Below are 17,465 nucleotides of genomic sequence, written 5' to 3'. Positions count from 1 at the left end.
ATAGAAAACAGCATAATGTTGCCAAGTCACCTGCCTGGAGATGGACAGAACAAGGAACCTTCCACACTTCAAACAAGAAAAACAAAATGGAAACAATCAGGAGATTGTTTGGCTCTGCTCTGCCAGTTAATAATTATGGATCTTACCAAGTCTCTACCAACTTCTACTTGCTCATCATTGAGATACCGCCACTTATTGGCTTCTTCTGAAATAAAGAAGGCGATAGGCTGAGGCCTGTGGTAGCTGCAACTTGAAAGTCTGGGGCAGGAAAATCAAAAGTTCAAAGCTATCCTGGACATGGACACAGAGAGACCATGTCCCCAAGGTGATGAAATCATGTATGATGCACAGTAATTACTAAAGAAACTTTGAAAAATCTATATAATATAACCTCTCAAATGTAGGGTATGTCTACATTTATATGTAATTCCAATAGACTCAGAACATAATTATAAATGAAAAATGTAGATATGGAAAAACAGCTTAAACAATCTCTACCAAGATTTGTTGTTTAATAGATTGCAGTTCAACAAATCTTAAAAAACAAAGAGAAATCAAATTAGATTTGAGATAGCACACAACACATGCATTTCATAAATTAAAGAAAAGGTTTTTGGGAATAAATACAGGTATTCTTTTCTGTCCTAAATTAGTTAACTTCTAGATGTTAACATGAAATCATTCTTCATTACACAACAAGGGTATAGTTTACATTAGAGCTTCATCCATGGGCAGAAGGGTTTAGCTTTTATTCTATTTCTCTCCCTGTGCTTTCGGTTAGGAAGTTAGAGGCAATTGGACTTAGAAACTTAAATTCACTGGTTATCCCTGATCCTCCAGTCAGACACACCTCATACTGGTAGTTCTGGGACAGGGTCCCTGCACCGCTGACATCCACCAGGTGGCCAGGAAAGTGTTCTTCAGGCACAAAGCAGACACCCGGAGAGGCTGCCCGGGCCCTCCTGCAGAGTCTTACTCCAACGAACAGCAGCACAGATACCAGGAAGAGAGAAGACACAGAAGCCAAGGCAATGACCAGGTAGAGTGTTAGCTCATCATCTTCTTGTGCAGGGTCGCGCGCCACCTCTGGCAGAATCAGGAAGGGCTGAGAGAAGCCATCGACCAGCAACACATGCAGTGTGACACTGGCAGAGCGTGGAGGCTCTCCATTATCCTTGACCACCACTAGCAGCTTATGCTTGGGCACATCTCGCTCGCTTAGTAGCCTGGTGGTGCGCACCTCACCATTGTGCGCCCACACACTAAACAGTCCGGGCTCTGTGGCCTTAAGCAACTGAAATGACAGCCAGGCGTTCTGGCCAGAATCACGGTCAACTGCCACCACCTTGGTGACCAGGTATCCGGGTTCTGCCGCCCTGGGCAGCAGCTCAGTGTAGGGTGCAGAGGCGTTCTGCATCGGGTAGAGCACGAAGGGCGCATTGTCATTGTCGTCCAGTATCACCACGCGCACCAGAGCCTGACTGCTGAGCGCAGGGGAGCCTTGGTCTATTGCACCCACGTGGAACTCGAAGGCCTGCAGGGCCTCATAGTCCAGAGCCCTGAGCGCGAACAGTTGCCCATTGTCTGCATTGATGGAGATGAGCGAGTCCAGGGCCAGCTGCGGGTCGTGAGGCAGCCGCAACGAGTAGGTGATGTGGGCATTGGAGCCTGAGTCTGAGTCTGTGGCGCTGATGGTGCCAATGTGCAGGGCGGGGCTGTTGTTCTCGCGGACGAACATGGTGTAGGAGGTTTGGGTGAAGGTGGGGGCGTTGTCGTTGATGTCAGAGACCTGCACTGTTATGGTGTGCTGGGTTGTGAGCCTGGGTATGCCCATGTCGGTGACTGTGATGGTGATGTTGTATTCAGTGTTTGATTCTCTATCTAAAGGCTTCTCTGTTACCAGAGTATAGAAATTTTCCACAGATGGCTTCAGGACGAAAGGGAGATCATTCGCAATGGAGCACAGGGTTTTTCCATTGTTCCCCGAATCTCTGTCTCTAATTTTAAATACAGCAACAACTGTCTCTTGTGAATTTTCTGGAATTGGGCTATTAAGTGACGACAAGAGAAATTCAGGTGGGTTATCATTCACGTCCATTACCTCTACAACCACAGCACATTTCCCAGAAAGTCCACCACCATCTCTGGCCTGAATAGTTATCGAATAAGTTTGAATCGCTTCATAGTTGAGTTCGCGTTTAAGATAAAGTTCGCCAGATGTAGAATTGATTTGAAACGTTTGGAGAATTCTTTCTGTGGCATAAAAAAATGTGTAGTCTATTTGTCCGTAACTTCCTGTGTCTAAGTCCCTGGCAGACACAGCGACAACCAAGGAGCCAACAGGGGTGTTTTCAGGTGACTGAACTTTGTAAAGTGACTGCACGAATTGAGGGGAGTTGTCATTTATGTCCAACACCAAGATTTGCACCAAGGCTGTCCCAGATCTGGGTGGAGAGCCACCATCTAAGGCTGTGAGAGTTAAAGTGAATTCTGGTATTTCTTCCCGGTCCAGCATTTTATCCAGTACCAGTTCAGGAATGATAGGCCCCTCCCCTCCATCATGCACGTGAATATGGAAATAATCATTGGGGCTGATGGTGTAGTTACTCAGGCTGTTCGTTCCCACATCGGCATCCTGTGCCCTTTCCAAGAGAAGCGTCGCCCCTGGAGTGGTACTTTCTGATATTTTCAAGAGTATTTCTTTGTCTAGGAATACTGGAGAATTATCATTTATATCTTTGATATGTAGTGCAGCGCGATAAATCTGAAATGGTCTTTCCAACAGCAACTGGAAAGTCAGCACACAGGGCTCTGTGGGGCCGCACAGTTCCTCTCGGTCCAGCTTCTCATTTAGAATTAATTCTCCAGTAAGCGGACTGAGCAGTAAAAATCGTGTGTTCTGGTCTGAAACAATTCTAGCTTCCCGGGCTGACAGTTCCCCCAGCCCCAGCCCCAAATCCTTTGCTAGATTGGCTAGGAAAGTCCCTCTCTCGGTTTCCTCTGCCACAGAATACTGAAGCTGTTCGGCGCTAGCCCAAGACGCTCCAAGAAACACATAAAGAAACAGTACTTGCCTTTTCTGCACAGCTTGTTCCAATCTGGCCTCCATTCTTTCCAAGACTTTCAAAATAAAACCCCAAATTCCTTCCATTTAGCCTCAAGCAGCTCCCTGGAATGCCTGCAGCTGGAATCCTTAGGAATGACCTGGACACTAGCAATTCCTGTGAGAAGAGAGGGGTGCCTTCTCCAGGGCTTGCTACCGCTAGCTATATCATTTCCTATGGCTTTGTCGGAAGTCTGAAATATATATCCTTTGTGCATCCCTCCCCTTTCCCTTTCCATACCTTTCCTCTTTTTAGCCTGCAGCGCCACCTTGCGTTTTGTGAGTGCTATTCTCTTTCTCAAGAGTAGAACAACAACAAAAAAATTATCTTGGCTTAAAAGCACTCCTCACCAGTGTTTATACTTAACTCGGACTCCCTACCAAAATTTAAGAAAATCTGAAAAGTTGTTAGCATTATTTATCTTTTCCTAATATTGTCAGCAGTGTCTCATATCCTATCTACCTTCTACTTGTGATGAGACTTGTAAAAACTTCAGGTAATTGATAGTTTTAAAATCCATGTCCCCCCCCCCCCCAAATAAAATGTAGCTTTTATCTCAAGAAAAAAAAAACACCACCACCACCAAAAACCCAGGAACACCAACAGGTGTAAAATACAATGAGCCTGCCTTTTTCTCACCTTCTCTGGTTTTTAGTCACACCTCTGCTACTGATTTTAAAAATGTATCTTAGTCTCCAGACATCAACTGAGTCCTTTGTAAGCTGGGTTACATTTGAAGTCTTTAATGTCTGTTTTCACTTGCAATGTATTAGGAAAATTGTTGTGTAATAATTATGCTTCCCACCCTTATTTAGTAACTGTCTAGAAAATTGTCCATTTCTTCCAGGTCTTCCAGTTTTGTTGAATATAGGCTTTTGTAGGATTTGATTATTTTTTGTATTTCCCCAGTTTCTGTTATTATATCTCCTTTTTTCATTTCTGCTTTTGTTAACTTGGATACTGTCTCTGTGCCCTCTGGTTAGTTTGGCTAAGGTTTATCTATCTTGTTGATTTTCTCAAAGAACCAGTTCCTGGTTTTGTTGGTTCTTTGTATAGTTCTTCTTGTTCCTAATTGGTTGATTTCAGCTCTGAATTTGATTATTTCCTGCTGTCTGCTCCTCTCGGGTGTATTTGCTTCTTTTTGTTCTAGAGCTTTCAGGTGTGCTGACAAGCTGCTAGTGTATGCTCTCTCCAAGTTTCTTTTTGGAGGCACTCAGAGTAGAGTTTTCCTCTTAGCACTGCTTTCATTGTGGCCCATTAGTTTGGGTATGTTATGCCTTCATTTTCATAAAATTCCAAAAAGTCTTTAATTTCTTTCTTTATTTCTTCCTTGACCAAATTATCATTGAGTAGGGCATTGTTCAGCTTTCATGTGTATGTGGGCTTTCTGTTTTTGTTGTTATTGAAGACCTGCCTTAGTCCATGGAGATCTGATAGGACGCAAGGGATTATTTAAGTCTTCTTGTATCTGTAGAGGCCTGTTTTGTGACTGATTATATGGTCAATTTTGGAGAGGGTACCATGAGGTGCTGCGAAGAAAGTATATTCTTTTGTTTTAGGATGAAATGTTATAAAGAGATCTGTTAAATATATTTGGTCCATAACTTCTGTTAGTTTCAATGTGTCTCTGTTTAGTTTCTGTTTCTATGATCTGTCCATTGATGAGAGTGGGGTGTTGAAGTCTCTCACTATTATTGTGGGGTGCAATGTGTCCTTTAAACTTTAGTAAAGTTTCTTTTATGAATGTGGGTGCTCTTGCATTTGAGGCATAAATGTTCAGAGTTGAGAGTTCTTCTTGGTAGATTTTCCCTTTGATGAGTATGTAGTATGATTCCTTATCCTTCTTGATAACTTTTGGTTGAAAGTTGATTTTATTTGATATTAGAATGACTGCTCCTGTTTGTTTCTTGGGACCATTTCCTTGGAAAATTGTTTTTCATCCCTTTGCTCTGAGGTAATGTCTGTCTTTGACACTGAGGTGCCTTTCCTGTATGCAGCAAAATGCTGGGTCCTGTTTACATATCCAGTCTATTAGTCTATGTCTTTTTATTGGGAAGTTGAGTCCATTGATGTTAAGAGATATTAAGGAATAGTGATTGTTGCTTCCTTTTATTTTTGATGTTATTTTTATGTTTATGTGGCTATTTTCTTTTGTGTTTGTTGAAAGAAGATTACTTTCTTGCTTTTTCTAGGGTGTAGTTTCCCTCCTTGTGTTGGCATTTTCCATTTATTATGCTTGATAGGACTAGATTTGTTGAAAGATATTGTGTAAATTTGGTTTTGTCATGGAATATCTTGGTTTCTCTATCTATGGCAATTAAGAGTTTTGTTAGGTAGTGTAACCTGGGCTGGCATTTGTGTTCTTTTAGGGTCTATATAACATCTTCCCAGTATCTTCTAGCTTTCATAGTCTCTGGTGAGAAGTCTGGTATAATTCTGCTTTTTGTGTTTGTTTGTTCGTTTGTTTTTGTTTTTCGAGACAGGGTTTCTCTTTATATCCCTGGCTGTCCTGGAACTCACTCTGAAGACCAGGTGGGCCTCGAACTCAGAAATCTGCCTGCCTCTCAAGTGCTGGGATTAAAGTCGTGCACCACCACTGCCTGGCCCTGGTGTAATTCTGTAGGTCTGCCTTTATATGTTCCTTGATCTTTTTCCCTTACTGCTTTCAATATTCTTTCTTTGATTTGTGTACTTGGTGTTTTAACTATTATGTGACAAGAGGAATTTCTTTTCTGGTCCAATCTATTTGGAGTTCTTCAGGCCTCTTGTATGTTTATGGGCATCTCTTCAGGTTAGGGAAGTTTTCTTCTATAATTTTGTTGAAGATATTTACTGGCCCTTTAAGTTGGGACTCTTCACTCTCTTCTATACCTATTATCCTTAGGTTTGGTCTTCTCATTGTGTCCTGAATTTCTTGGATGTTTTGTGTTGGGAGCTTTTTGCCTTTTGCATTTTCTTTGACTGTTGTGTCAATGTTTTCTATGGTATCTTCTGCACCTGAGTTTCTATCTTCTATCTCTTGTATTCTGTTGGTGATACTTGCATCTGACTCCTGATCTCTTTCATAGGGTTTCTTTCTCCAGGGTTGTCTCCCTTCATGATTTCTTTATTGTTTCCGTTTCTATTTTTAGATTCTAGATAGTTTTATTCTATTTCTTCACCTGTTTGGTTGTGTTTTCCTGTAATTCTTTAAGGGATTCTTGTGTCTCTTCTTTAAGGACTTCTACCTGTTTATCTGCATTCTTCTGTATTTCTCTAAGGGAATTATTTACTCCCTTCTTAAAGTCCTCTATCATCATCAGGAGAACTGATTTTGGATCTTAATCTTGCTTTTCTGATGTGTTGGGCTATAAGAGCTTGCTGTGGTGGGAGAACTGGGTTCTGATGATGCCAAGTAGCCTTGGTTTCTGTTGGTAAGGTTTTTGCCCTTGCCTCTTGCCATCTGGTTATCTCTGGCGTTAGCTGGTCTTGCTGTCTCTGATTGTGGCTTGTCCCTCCTGCAAGCCTGTGTTCCAGTACTCCTGGGAGACCAGTTCTCTCCAGGAGGATTTTGAGTATGGAGAGCTGTGGCACAGGGGCAGCTCTGGGCTACAGGCAGAAACTAGAATGATCCTGTCCCTGGCTGTTTCTTGGTTTTGTGTCCTGATGGCTCTGTGCAGGTTCCTCTTGGGCCAGGAATTTGAGCAGAAATGGTGGTCTTTCCTTTGCTCACAGGTGTGTCATTAGTCCTGGGAGACCAGCTCTCTCGTGAAAATATTTGGGTATAATATGACCACTGTGCCACATGATTGGCTCTTGGCTCAGACAGAAACCAGAAGGATCCTGTCCCAGGCTGCTCCTCAGTTCCTGTGTCCTGAGGTCTCTGGGTGGGTCCCTCTGAGGAGAAGTGGTAGTCATACCTGTGCTCACAGGCTTGTCAGCACTCCTGGGAGACCAGCTCTCTGCTCCTTGGTTCCTGTGTGTGGGGCCTTTTCTCTCTGTCTCAGTCTGTTTCTCCATTGTTCTGCATGGTTGCTTTCTACATCGCCTGTCACACGGCTGTCACACAGCTGTCATCTTGGAACTTCTCATTGTTGTCATCTATGGGATTTTCTTTTATTCTAGTTAAATTTCCCAGTTATGGAATTTTTGTATCACTCCATTTTTCTATTTGCTCATTGGCTTTAAGAAATAACACAGGTTCCTAATACTGAAAAGATGATATGGTTTTAAAGGATTCACTGATAAATATTCTGCAAGATGCCATTCACTCTTGTCACAAAGATTCAGACTGGAGAACTATTGTTTGCTCAGCTTGAGATACAGTTGTCATCCAGAAACCATCACACAGATTTTCATTTCCTGTTTCCCCCATTTTGTATGTTCTCTTTTCTGTTTTTTTTAAATGTCTGTGTTACTTTTTTGTTTTATAGGCAGCATCCTATAGTTTCCAGAAAATGGTTGTATGAAAGGACTTTATAGTTCCCAGAAAAGGATGTATGAAAAGAATGTATGAGAGGTTTGTTACGATCTTTGAAAAAATATTTTTGAGTGCATGTGGTATTTGTATTTATCTGCACATGTGCATGTGGATGGATGGATGGATGCTGTGTGTGTGTGTGTGTGTGTGCTTGCACGTGCATGTGCATGTGTGTGGTTGATATCAGAATCTTCATTGGTTTTCTTTTTTTGTTTTATTTTTTAAAATTAGGTATTTTCTTCATTTACAGTTCAAATTCTATCCCAACTGTCCCCCAGACCCTCCCCCCTCACTCCCCTACCCACCCACTCCCACTTCTTGGCCCTTACGTTCCCCCGTACTGAGGCATATAAAGTTTGCAAGACCAAGGGGCCTCTCTTTCCAGTGATGGCAGACTAGGCCATCTTCTGGTACATATGCAGCTAGAGACATGAGCTCCGGAGGTACTGGTTAGTTCATATTGTTGTTCCACCTATAGGGTTGCAGACCCATTTAGCTCCTTGGGTACTTTCTCTAGCTCCTCCATTGGGGGCCCTCTGTTCCATCCAATAGCTGACTGTGAGCATCCACTTCTGTGTTTGTCAGGCCCTGGCATAGCCTCACAAGAGACAGCTATATCAGGGTCCTTTCAGCAAAATCTTGCTGGTGTATGCAATGGTGTCAGCATTTGGAGGCTGATTATGGGATGGATCCCTCAGTATGGCAGTTTCTAGATGGTCCATCCTTTTATCTCAGCTCCAAACTTTGTCTCTGTAACTCCTTTCATGAGTGTTTTGTTCCCAATTCTAAGAAGGGGTGAAATGTCCACACTTTGGTTTTCGTTCTTCTTGAGTTTCATGCTTTGCAACTTGTATCTTGGGTATTCTAAGTTTCTGGGCTAATATCCATTTATCAGTGAGTACATATCATGCGAGTTCTTTTGTGATTGGGTTACCTCACTCAGGATGATGCCCTCCAGGTCCATCCATTTGCCTAGGAATTTCATAAATTCATTCTTTTTAATAGCTGAGTAGTACTCCATTGTGTAAATATACCACATTATCTGTATCCATTCCTCTGTTGAGGGATCTGGGTTCTTTCCAGCTTCTGGCTATTATAAATAAGGCTGCTATGAACATAGTGGAGCATGTGTCCTTCTTACCGGTTGGAACATCTTCGGGATAGATGCCCAGAAGAGGTATTGCAGAATCCTCCGGTAGGACTATGTCCAATTTTCTGAGGAACCACCAGACTGATTTCCAGAGTGGTTGTACAAGCTTGCAATCCCACCAACAATGGAAGAGTGTTCCTCTTTCTCCGCATCCTCACCAGCATCTGCTGTCATCTGAATTTTTCATCTTAGCCATTCTGACTGGTGTGAGGTGGAATCTCAGGGTTGTTTTGATTTGCATTTCCCTGATGATTAAGGATGCTGAACATTTTTTTTTCAGGTGCTTCTCAGCCATTCGGTATTCCCCAGGTGAAAATTCTTTGTTTAGCTCTGAGCCCCATTTTTAATGGGGTTATTTCATTTTCTGGAGTCCACCTTCTTGATATATATATATATATATACTGGATATTAGGCCCCTACCTAATTTAGGATTGGTAAAAATCCTTTCCCAATCTATTGGTGGCCTTTTTGTCTTATTGACAGTGTCTTTTGCCTTACAGAGGCTTTGCAATTTTATGAGGTCCCATTTGTCGATTCTCGATCTTACAGCACAAGCCATTGCTGTTCTATTCAGGAATACCCCCCCCCCCCGTGCCCATATCTTCAAGGCTTTCCCCCACTTTTTCCTCTATAAGTTTCAGTGTCTCTGGTTTTATGTGGAGTTCCTTGATCCACTTAGATTTGACCTTAGTACAAGGATATAAAAATGGATTAATTCACATTCTTATACATGATAACCTCCAGTTGTGCCAGCACCATTTGTTGAAAATGCTGTCTTTTTTCCACTGGATGGTTTTAGCTCCCTTGTCAAAGATCAAGTGACCATAGGTGTGTGGGTTCATTTCTGGGTCTTCAATTCTATTCCATTTGTCTACTTGTCTTTGGCTATACCAGTAACTTGCAGTTTTTATCACAATTGCTCTGTAGTACAGCTTTAAGTCAGGCATGGTGATTCCACCAGAGGTTCTTTTATCCTTGAGAAGAGTTTTTGCTATCCTAGGTTTTTTGTTATTCCAGATGAATTTGCAAACTGCCCTTTCCAATTCGTTGAAGAATTGAGTTGGAATTTTGATGGGGATTGCATTGAATCTGTAGATTGCTTTTGGCAAGATAGTCATTTTTACTATATTGATCCTGCCAATACATGAGCATGGGAGATCTTTCCATCTTCTGAGATCTTCTTTGATTTCTTTCTTCAGAGACTTGAAGTTCTTATCATACAGATCTTTTACTTCCTTAGTTAGAGTCACATGAAGGTATTTTATATTATTTGTGACTATTGTGAAGGGTGTTGTTTCTCTAATTTCTTTCTCAGCCTGTTTATCCTTTGTGTAGAGAAAGTCCATTTACTTGTTTGAGTTAATTTTATATCCAGTTACTTCACTGAAGCTGCTTTTCAGGTTTAGGAGTTCTCTGGTGGAATTTTTAGGGTCACTTATATATACTATCATATCATCTGCAAATAGTGATATTTTTACTTCTTCCTTTCCAATTTGTATCCCCTTGATCTCCTTTTGTTGTCGAATTGCTCTGGCTAGGACTTCAAGTACTATATTGAATAGGTAGGGAGAAAGTGGGCAGCCTTGTCTAGTCCCTGATTTTAGTGGGATTGCTTCCAGCTTCTCACCATTTATTTTGATGTTGGCTACTGGTTTGCTGTAGATTGCTTTTTATCATGTTTAGGTATGGGCCTTGAATTCCTGATCTTTCCAAGACTATTTATCATGAATAGGTGTTGGATTTTGTCAAATGCTTCCTCCGCATCTAAGGAGATGGTCATGTGGATTTTGTCTTTGAGTTTGTTTATATAGTGGATTATGTTGATGGATTTCCTTATATTAAACCATCCCTGCATCCTGGGAATGAAACCTCCTTGGTCAGGATGGATGATTGTTTTGATGTGTTCTTGGATTCGGTTAGCGAGAATTTTATTGAGTACTTTTGCAACGATATTCATAAGGGAAATTGGTCTGAAGTTCTCTATCTTTGTTGGGTCTTTCTGTATTTTAGGTATCAGATTAATTGTGGCTTCATAGAATGAATTGGGTAGAGTACCTTCTGATTCTATTTTGTGGAATAGTTTGTGAAAAACTGGAATTAGGTCTTCTTTGAAGGTCTGATAGAACTCTGAACTAAACCCATCTGGTCTTGGGCTTTTTTTGGTTGGGAGACTATTAATGACTGCTTCTATTTCTTTAGGGGATATAGGACTGTTTAGATCATTAATCTGATCCTGATTAAACTTTGGTACCTGGTACCTATCTAGAAATTTGTCCATTTCATCCAAGTTCTCCAGTTTTGTTGAGTATAGCCTTTTGTAGAAGGATCTGATGGTGTTTTGGATTTCTTCAGTATCTGTTGTTATGTCTCCCTTTTCGTTTTTGATTTTGTTAATTAGGATCCTTTCCTGTGGAGAGCCGTGCCGTGAGAAATCACCATTATAAGATGGTGCTGGCTTCCACTGTGCCTAACTAGTAAACAAGCCTTGTGTGCAAGTGCGAGAGTGAACTCACACCTAGTCACTGCCCATCTCGGGGCGTTGTAATGAGGTGATGGGCGAGCAACAAATCAGGAGCTGACAGGCCACATCAGGTGCTGAAACACCATGCTAAGGGCTATATAAGCAGCACCATTTTCCAGGGTCTGGGTCTTCCCTTCTTAAGAAGCAATAAAGCTTGCCGCAGAAGAATCCAGTTGTCCGAGTGTGTTCTTGCCGGCGAGAATGATAGCTCAGGACACTTTCCCTGTCCCCTCTAGTGAGTCTGGCTAAGGGTTTATCTATCTTGTTGATTTTCTCAAGGAACCAGCTCCTCATTTGGTTGATTCTTTGAATAGTTCTTCTTGTTTCCACTTGGTTGATTTCACCCCTGAGTTTGATTATTTCCTGCCGTCTACTCCTCTTGGGTGTATTTGCTTCCTTTTGTTCTAGAGCTTTTAGGTGTGTTGTCAAACTGCTAGTGTGTGCTCTTTCTAGTTTCTTTTAGGAGGCACTCAGAGCTATGAGTTTTCCTCTTAGAAATGCTTTCATTGTGTCCCATAAGTTTGGGTATGTTGTGGCTCCATTTTCATTAAACTCTAAAAAGTCTTTAGTTTCTTTATTCCTTCCTTGACCAAGGTATCATTGAGTAGAGTGTTGTTCAGTTTCCTCGTGAATGTTGGCTTTCTATTATTTATGTTGTTATTGAAGACCAGCTTTAGTCCATGGTGATCTGATAGAATGCATGGGGACAATTTCAATATTTTTGTATCTGTTGAGGCCTGTTTTGTGACCAATTATATGGTCAATTTTGGAGAAGGTAACATGAGGTGCTGAGAAGAAGGTATATCCTTTTGTTTTAGGATAAAATGTTCTGTAGATATCTGCTAGATCCATTTGTTTCATAATTTCTGTTGGTTTCACTGTGTCCCTGTTTAGTTTCTGTTTCCATGATCTGTCCATTGATGAAAGTGGTGTGTTGAAGTCTCCCACTGTTATGGTGTGAGGTGCAATGTGTGCTTTGAGCTTTACTAAAGTTTCTTTAATGAATGTGTCTGCCCTTGCATTTGGAGCATAGATATTCAGAATTGAGAGTTCCTCTTGGAAGATTTTACCTTTGAAGAGTATGAAGTGCCCCTCCTTGTCTTTTTTGATAACTTTGGGTTGGAAGTCAATTTTATTTGATATTAGAATGGCTACTTCAGCTTGTTTCTTCAGACCATTTGCTTGGAAAATTGTTTTTCAGACTTTTACTCTGAGGTAGTGTCTATCTTTTTCCCTGAGATGGGTTTCCTGTAAGCAGCAAAATGTTGGGTCCTGTTTGTGTAGCCAGTCTATTAGTCTATGTCTTTTATTGGGGAATTGAGTCCATTGATATTAAGAGATATTAAGGAAAAGTAATTGTTGCTTCCTATTATTTTTATTGTTAGAGTTGGAATTCTGTTCTTGTGGCTGTCTTCTTTTATGTTTATTGAAGGATTACTTTCTTGCTTTTTCTAGGGCGTAGTTCCTGTCCTTGCATTGTTTTTTTTTTCCTGTTATGATCCTTTGAAGGGCCGGATTCGTGGAAAGATATTCTATGAATTTGGTTTTGTCATGGAATACTTTGGTTTCTCCATCTATGGTAATTGAAAGTTTGGCTGGGTATAGTAGCCTGGGCTGGCATTTGTGTTCTCTTAGTGTCTCTATAACATCTGTCCAGGATCTTCTGGCTTTCATAGTCTGTGGTGAAAAGTCTGGTGTAATTCTAATAGGCCTGCCTTTATATGTTACTTGACCTTTTTCCCTTACTGCTTTTAATATTCTATCTTTATTTAGTGCACTTGTTGTTCTGATTATTATGTGTTGGGAGGAATTTCTTTTCTGGTCCAGTCTATTTGGAGTTCTGTAGGCTTCTTGTATGTTCATGGGCATCTCTTTCTTTAGGTTTGGGAAGTTTTCTTCTATAATTTTGTTGAAGATATTTGCTGGCCCTTTAAGTTGAAAAAATCTTCATTCTCATCTACTCCTATTATCCGTAGGTTTGGTCTTCTCATTGTGTCCTGGATTTCCTGGATGTTTTGACTTAGGATCTTTTTGCATTTTGCATTTTCTTTGATTGTTGTGCCTATGTTCTCTATGGAATCTTCTGCACCTGAGATTCTCTCTTCCATCTCTTGTATTCGGTTGCTGATGCTCGCATCTATGGTTCCAGATTTCTTTCCTAGGTTTTCTATCTCCAGCGTTGTCTCACTTTGTGTTTTCTTTATTGTGTTTACTTCCCTTTTTAGGTCTTGTATGGTTTTGTTCAATTCCATCACCTGTTTGGTTGTGTTTTCCTGTTTTTCTTTAAGGACTTCTACCTGTTTGGTTGTGTTTTCCTGTTTTTCTTTAGGAGTTGTACCTCTTTAGCAGTATTCTTCTGTGTTTCTTTAAGTGAGTTATTAAAGTCCTTCCTAATGTCCTCTACCATCATCATGAGATATGCTTTTAAATCTGGGTCTAGCTTTTCTGGTGTGTTGGGGTATCCAGGACTGGCTGAGGTGGGAGTCCTGGGTTCTGATGATGGTGAGTGGTCTTGGTTTCTGTTAGTAAGATTCTTACGTTTTCCTTTAGCCATCTGGTAATCTCTGGAGTTAGTTGTTATAGTTGTCTCTGGTTAGAGCTTGTTCCTCTTGTGATTCCGTTAGCCTCTATCAGCAGACCTGGGAGACTAGCTCTCTCCTGAGTTTCAGTGGTCAGAGTACTCTCTGCAGGCAAGCTCTCCTCTTGCAGGGAAGGTGCACAGATACCTGGCATTCAGACCTGCCTCCTGGCAGAAGATGAAGGCCAAACAGGGCCTGTCTCAGAAGCTGTGTCACTTCTGCCTGTCCCAGAATCTGTGTAGCTTCTGTTGTCCACACTCTCACCTATACAGTCTGGTCTCTGAGAGATCCTGGACCAGAGAGGGCTCCCCCAGGTGCTCCAGCAAAGCCCTCCTGGGTGGGGCGGACACCTCTCCTCTGGCAGTGAAAGTGCCCGGATGTCTGGAGCCTAAAATGGGATCTGTCCCAGAAGCTGTGTGGCTTCTGCCTGTCCCAGAAGCTGTTAGTTACTGTAGTCCACAATCTCACCCGTGCAAGACTAGTCTCTGAGGGATCCAGGAACCAAGATGGCTCCCCCAGGTGCTGGTTTTCTTGTTTATTTATTCTTCTCCCATATGTTACATCCCAACCCTACCCCAGTTTCCCCTTTCTCCTTTCCTCCCAGTCCCTTCCCCTCATATCTCCTATCTCCCAGCTTCACTGCTCCTTTCTCTTCATAAAGGAGCAGGAAGACTCCAAGGGATATCAACCAAACATGATATATCAAGCAAGACCAGGCACATCCCCTTATATTAAGGTTGGATGAGGCAGCAGTAGGAGGGAAACAGTCCCAAAACCAGGCAAAGGAGTCAGAGACAGTCCTCGATGCCATTGTTAGTAGTAACTCTACAAAAACACCAAGCTACCACAACCATAGAATATAAGCAGAAGACCTAGGTTAAATTCATGCATGCCCCATATCATTGGTTCAGTCTTTGTGAGTTCCTATGAGCCCTGCTTAGTTGATTTTGTAGGCCATCTTTTTGTGTCCACCTTACTTTTTAAAGATTTATTTTATGTGTGTATGAATATGTGCTGAGTGTCTGTATATGCAGGAGCCTGTAAGGGTGATCATAAGAGGAAGACAGATCTTCTGGTACTATAGTTACAAGTGTTTCTGAACCACTATGTGGGAGCTGTGAACTAAACCTGCATCTTATCAAGAAGAGTTAGTGCTCTTAACTGTTGAATGAATCTCTTTAGCCACTTCCTGTAATTATTTTGAGGCAGGGTTTACCAGTGAGAGGCTTACTACTTGTTGCTTTGGTGAGAACTGGAGCTCTTAACTCAGGTCCTCTTGCTTGCCCAGCAGGCATAATGCTAACTCAGCCATCTCTTTGTTGCTCTTTTTTGTTTGTTGTTTTGACACAAAGACTCACTGTTTAGCCCAGGCTAGCCTTGGACTCACATAGTACCACCTGTCTCTGCCTCCAGAGAGTGCTAGGATTAAAGACATGTACCACCATGTCTGCATGCCCTTGTCGAGATCCTAAATGTGTTAAAATATATTTATTCTATTGTTGAACTTCATTGGACCTGTAACTAATATTTTTAGGTTGAAAATAATTTTCCTTCATAATTAAGTTTTATCAATGAGCTATTTGAATAACTCTAGTTGCTATGAAATCTGAACCTAATTGTTTTCTCATTATCAATATACAACATATATTTTACTTACTGTCGTAGGATTTTATCATTATCCCAATCATTTATAAATTAAACAGTCTCAAATTCTTGGCCTGAGTTTATATTTCATTCATTGTACCAGATAATTGATGGGCCATTTAACCTAGGAAACCAGTTTCCTTCATGTTGTACAGTTTCAATTACTCTACTGAGTCCTCTTTTTCACTGATTCTTCTCTTCTCTCTTTTGCAGAGTTCTTTTGATTCCATTGCTGCACTTCAGTATGGCTTCTCTCATTTCCCTATTTTATTTTTCTTACTGCCAATTAAAATTATTTTTCAATATTTCCCCAGGAATATTTTTGGTTTTCTTGAAAGAGAGTCTTGCTATGTAGTTCTGTATAGCCTAGAGCTCCCTATGTAGACCAGGACTGACCTTGAGTTCTAGAGATCCACAGGCATCTGTTTCCTAAGTGCTGGGAATGAAGGTCTATGCCAGCACACCTGGCTTTTTTTGAAGTATCTTCTTAACTTTACTGTTAAGGCCCTCTAATGAGATTTTCATTTATTGGATTCATATTTTCCAAGAGCTCTTCCATTCTTATTGATTAGACACGATGACTTTTCCACCCTCTGATAATAATAAGTTTCACTCCCAAATGTTTCTCTTTGCAAATGGTCTAGCTTTTCCCAAGAGTCCTTTTGCATTGGTTTGTTTTGACTTTTCTTCCTCCTCCTCCTCCTCCTCCTCCTCCTCCTCCTCCTCCTCCTCCTCCTCCTCCTCCTCCTCCTCCTCCTCCTCCTCCTCCTCTTCTTCTTCTTCTTCTTCTTCTTCTTCTTCTTCTTCTTCTTCTTCTTCTTCTTCTTCTTCTTCTTCTTCTTCTTCTTCTTCTTCTTCTTCTTCTCCTTCTTCTCCTTCTCCTTCTCCTTCTCCTCCTCCTCCTCCTCCTCCCCCTCCCCCTCCCTCTCCTCCTCCTCCTCCTCCTCCTCCTCCTCCTTCTTCTTCTTCTTCTTCTTCCTCCTCCTCTTCTTCTTTTTATTTGAAAATTTTATTTTTCCTAGTGCAAGGGTTTGATTTCAGGCCTTCATCCATGTTTGCTACCACTGAGCCACATTCCTAGCCCAAGGGTTTTTCTTAAATCAACTTTAAAGACTAACAAGCAGAGTGATAACCCTGAACAGGTTGATAGCAATTGCTTTTACAATCATTGTAAGGTGAAAAACATTCCAGTGTGTGGGAGTGGCTCTTGACCTATTTATTTTCATTTTCTGTCTATCTTTCCTTCTTATGTACTTTTCATTCATTGATAGATACTTTTTATTTTATTATTATGTTTAACTTATTTCTTTTTTGGAGCTAGAATCTTGAGAATGAGGTCAAATTGGTTTTGTATGTAGCCATGACTCCTCCTGCCTCCACTTTTGAGTGCTTGAATGAGAGGCTTGAGCTACCATGCCACGAACTTCCCCTGCTTTCTATCCCTAAAAACATGCAGAATGAAAAATGTAAAGGGTTGGGTAGGACTAGAAGAGTGGAGATTTTCACTGAAGAAGGCTATGTTTGTATTATATTTCAGTATCAAATCAGTATCACTTAACTTTTTCAAAGTTCAATGACTTATTATAGTTGGTTCTCCTATTCATGCCCTACACAATTCCATATGGTTCTCCTCACAGCAGTCATCCAAGGACCCATAATTTGTCTGTGATGGAGTATGTAGATTGAATTATTGTAGTGGGAAGACACACCCTAAATGTGGGTGTCATTGTTTCCTGGGCTGTGGTCCCAGATTGAATGAAAATGAGAAAGGTGAGCAGAAGCATCCATCTCTCTCTGCTCTGTGACTGTGACCTTCATGATCTGATTGCTGTAACTTCTCTACCATGATGGACTGTACCCTCATACTGAACCAAACCATTGTTTAAGTTGCCTTTGTCAGTTTGTTGTAACAATGAGAAAAGTAATGAGTACCTTTCCTCTTATGCTTGTATGCCTTTAAAGAAAAATATACCCAAGAGTCTTGGTAGGTGACAAAGCATGTAACACT

At 41.2% G+C, this 17,465-nt stretch overlaps 4 protein-coding genes across 4 annotated transcripts in view; all 4 read right to left on the bottom strand.

Annotated features, from left to right (window-relative positions):
* The window catches only part of Gm37013 (predicted gene, 37013), an 889,226-nt gene that overhangs the window by 365,048 nt on the left and 506,713 nt on the right, over nucleotides 1-17,465 (bottom strand). The gene's annotated exons all lie outside the window — the stretch shown is intronic.
* Nucleotides 1-17,465, bottom strand: part of Gm38666 (predicted gene, 38666) — an 874,243-nt gene that overhangs the window by 365,048 nt on the left and 491,730 nt on the right. The gene's annotated exons all lie outside the window — the stretch shown is intronic.
* Gm38667 (predicted gene, 38667) overlaps nucleotides 1-17,465 on the bottom strand; it is an 868,072-nt gene that overhangs the window by 365,048 nt on the left and 485,559 nt on the right. The gene's annotated exons all lie outside the window — the stretch shown is intronic.
* Nucleotides 486-3,280, bottom strand: Pcdhb15 (protocadherin beta 15). Its single transcript, NM_053140.3, has one exon. The coding sequence runs from the start codon at nucleotides 3,107-3,109 to the stop codon at nucleotides 749-751; it is 2,361 nt and encodes a 786-aa protein (NP_444370.1). The 5' UTR covers nucleotides 3,110-3,280; the 3' UTR covers nucleotides 486-748.

Source organism: Mus musculus, chromosome 18 (genome assembly GCF_000001635.26).
Source record: "Mus musculus strain C57BL/6J chromosome 18, GRCm38.p6 C57BL/6J".
Lineage (NCBI taxonomy): Eukaryota > Metazoa > Chordata > Mammalia > Rodentia > Muridae > Mus > Mus musculus.
Note: the sequence above shows the minus strand (reverse complement) of the source record. Positions and strands in the feature narration are given on the sequence as shown.

Excerpts from the sequence above, each read along its gene's own strand:
- Pcdhb15 (NM_053140.3), bottom strand. The coding sequence starts at position 3,109 with ATGGAGGCCAGATTGGAACAAGCTGTGCAGAAAAGGCAAGTACTGTTT.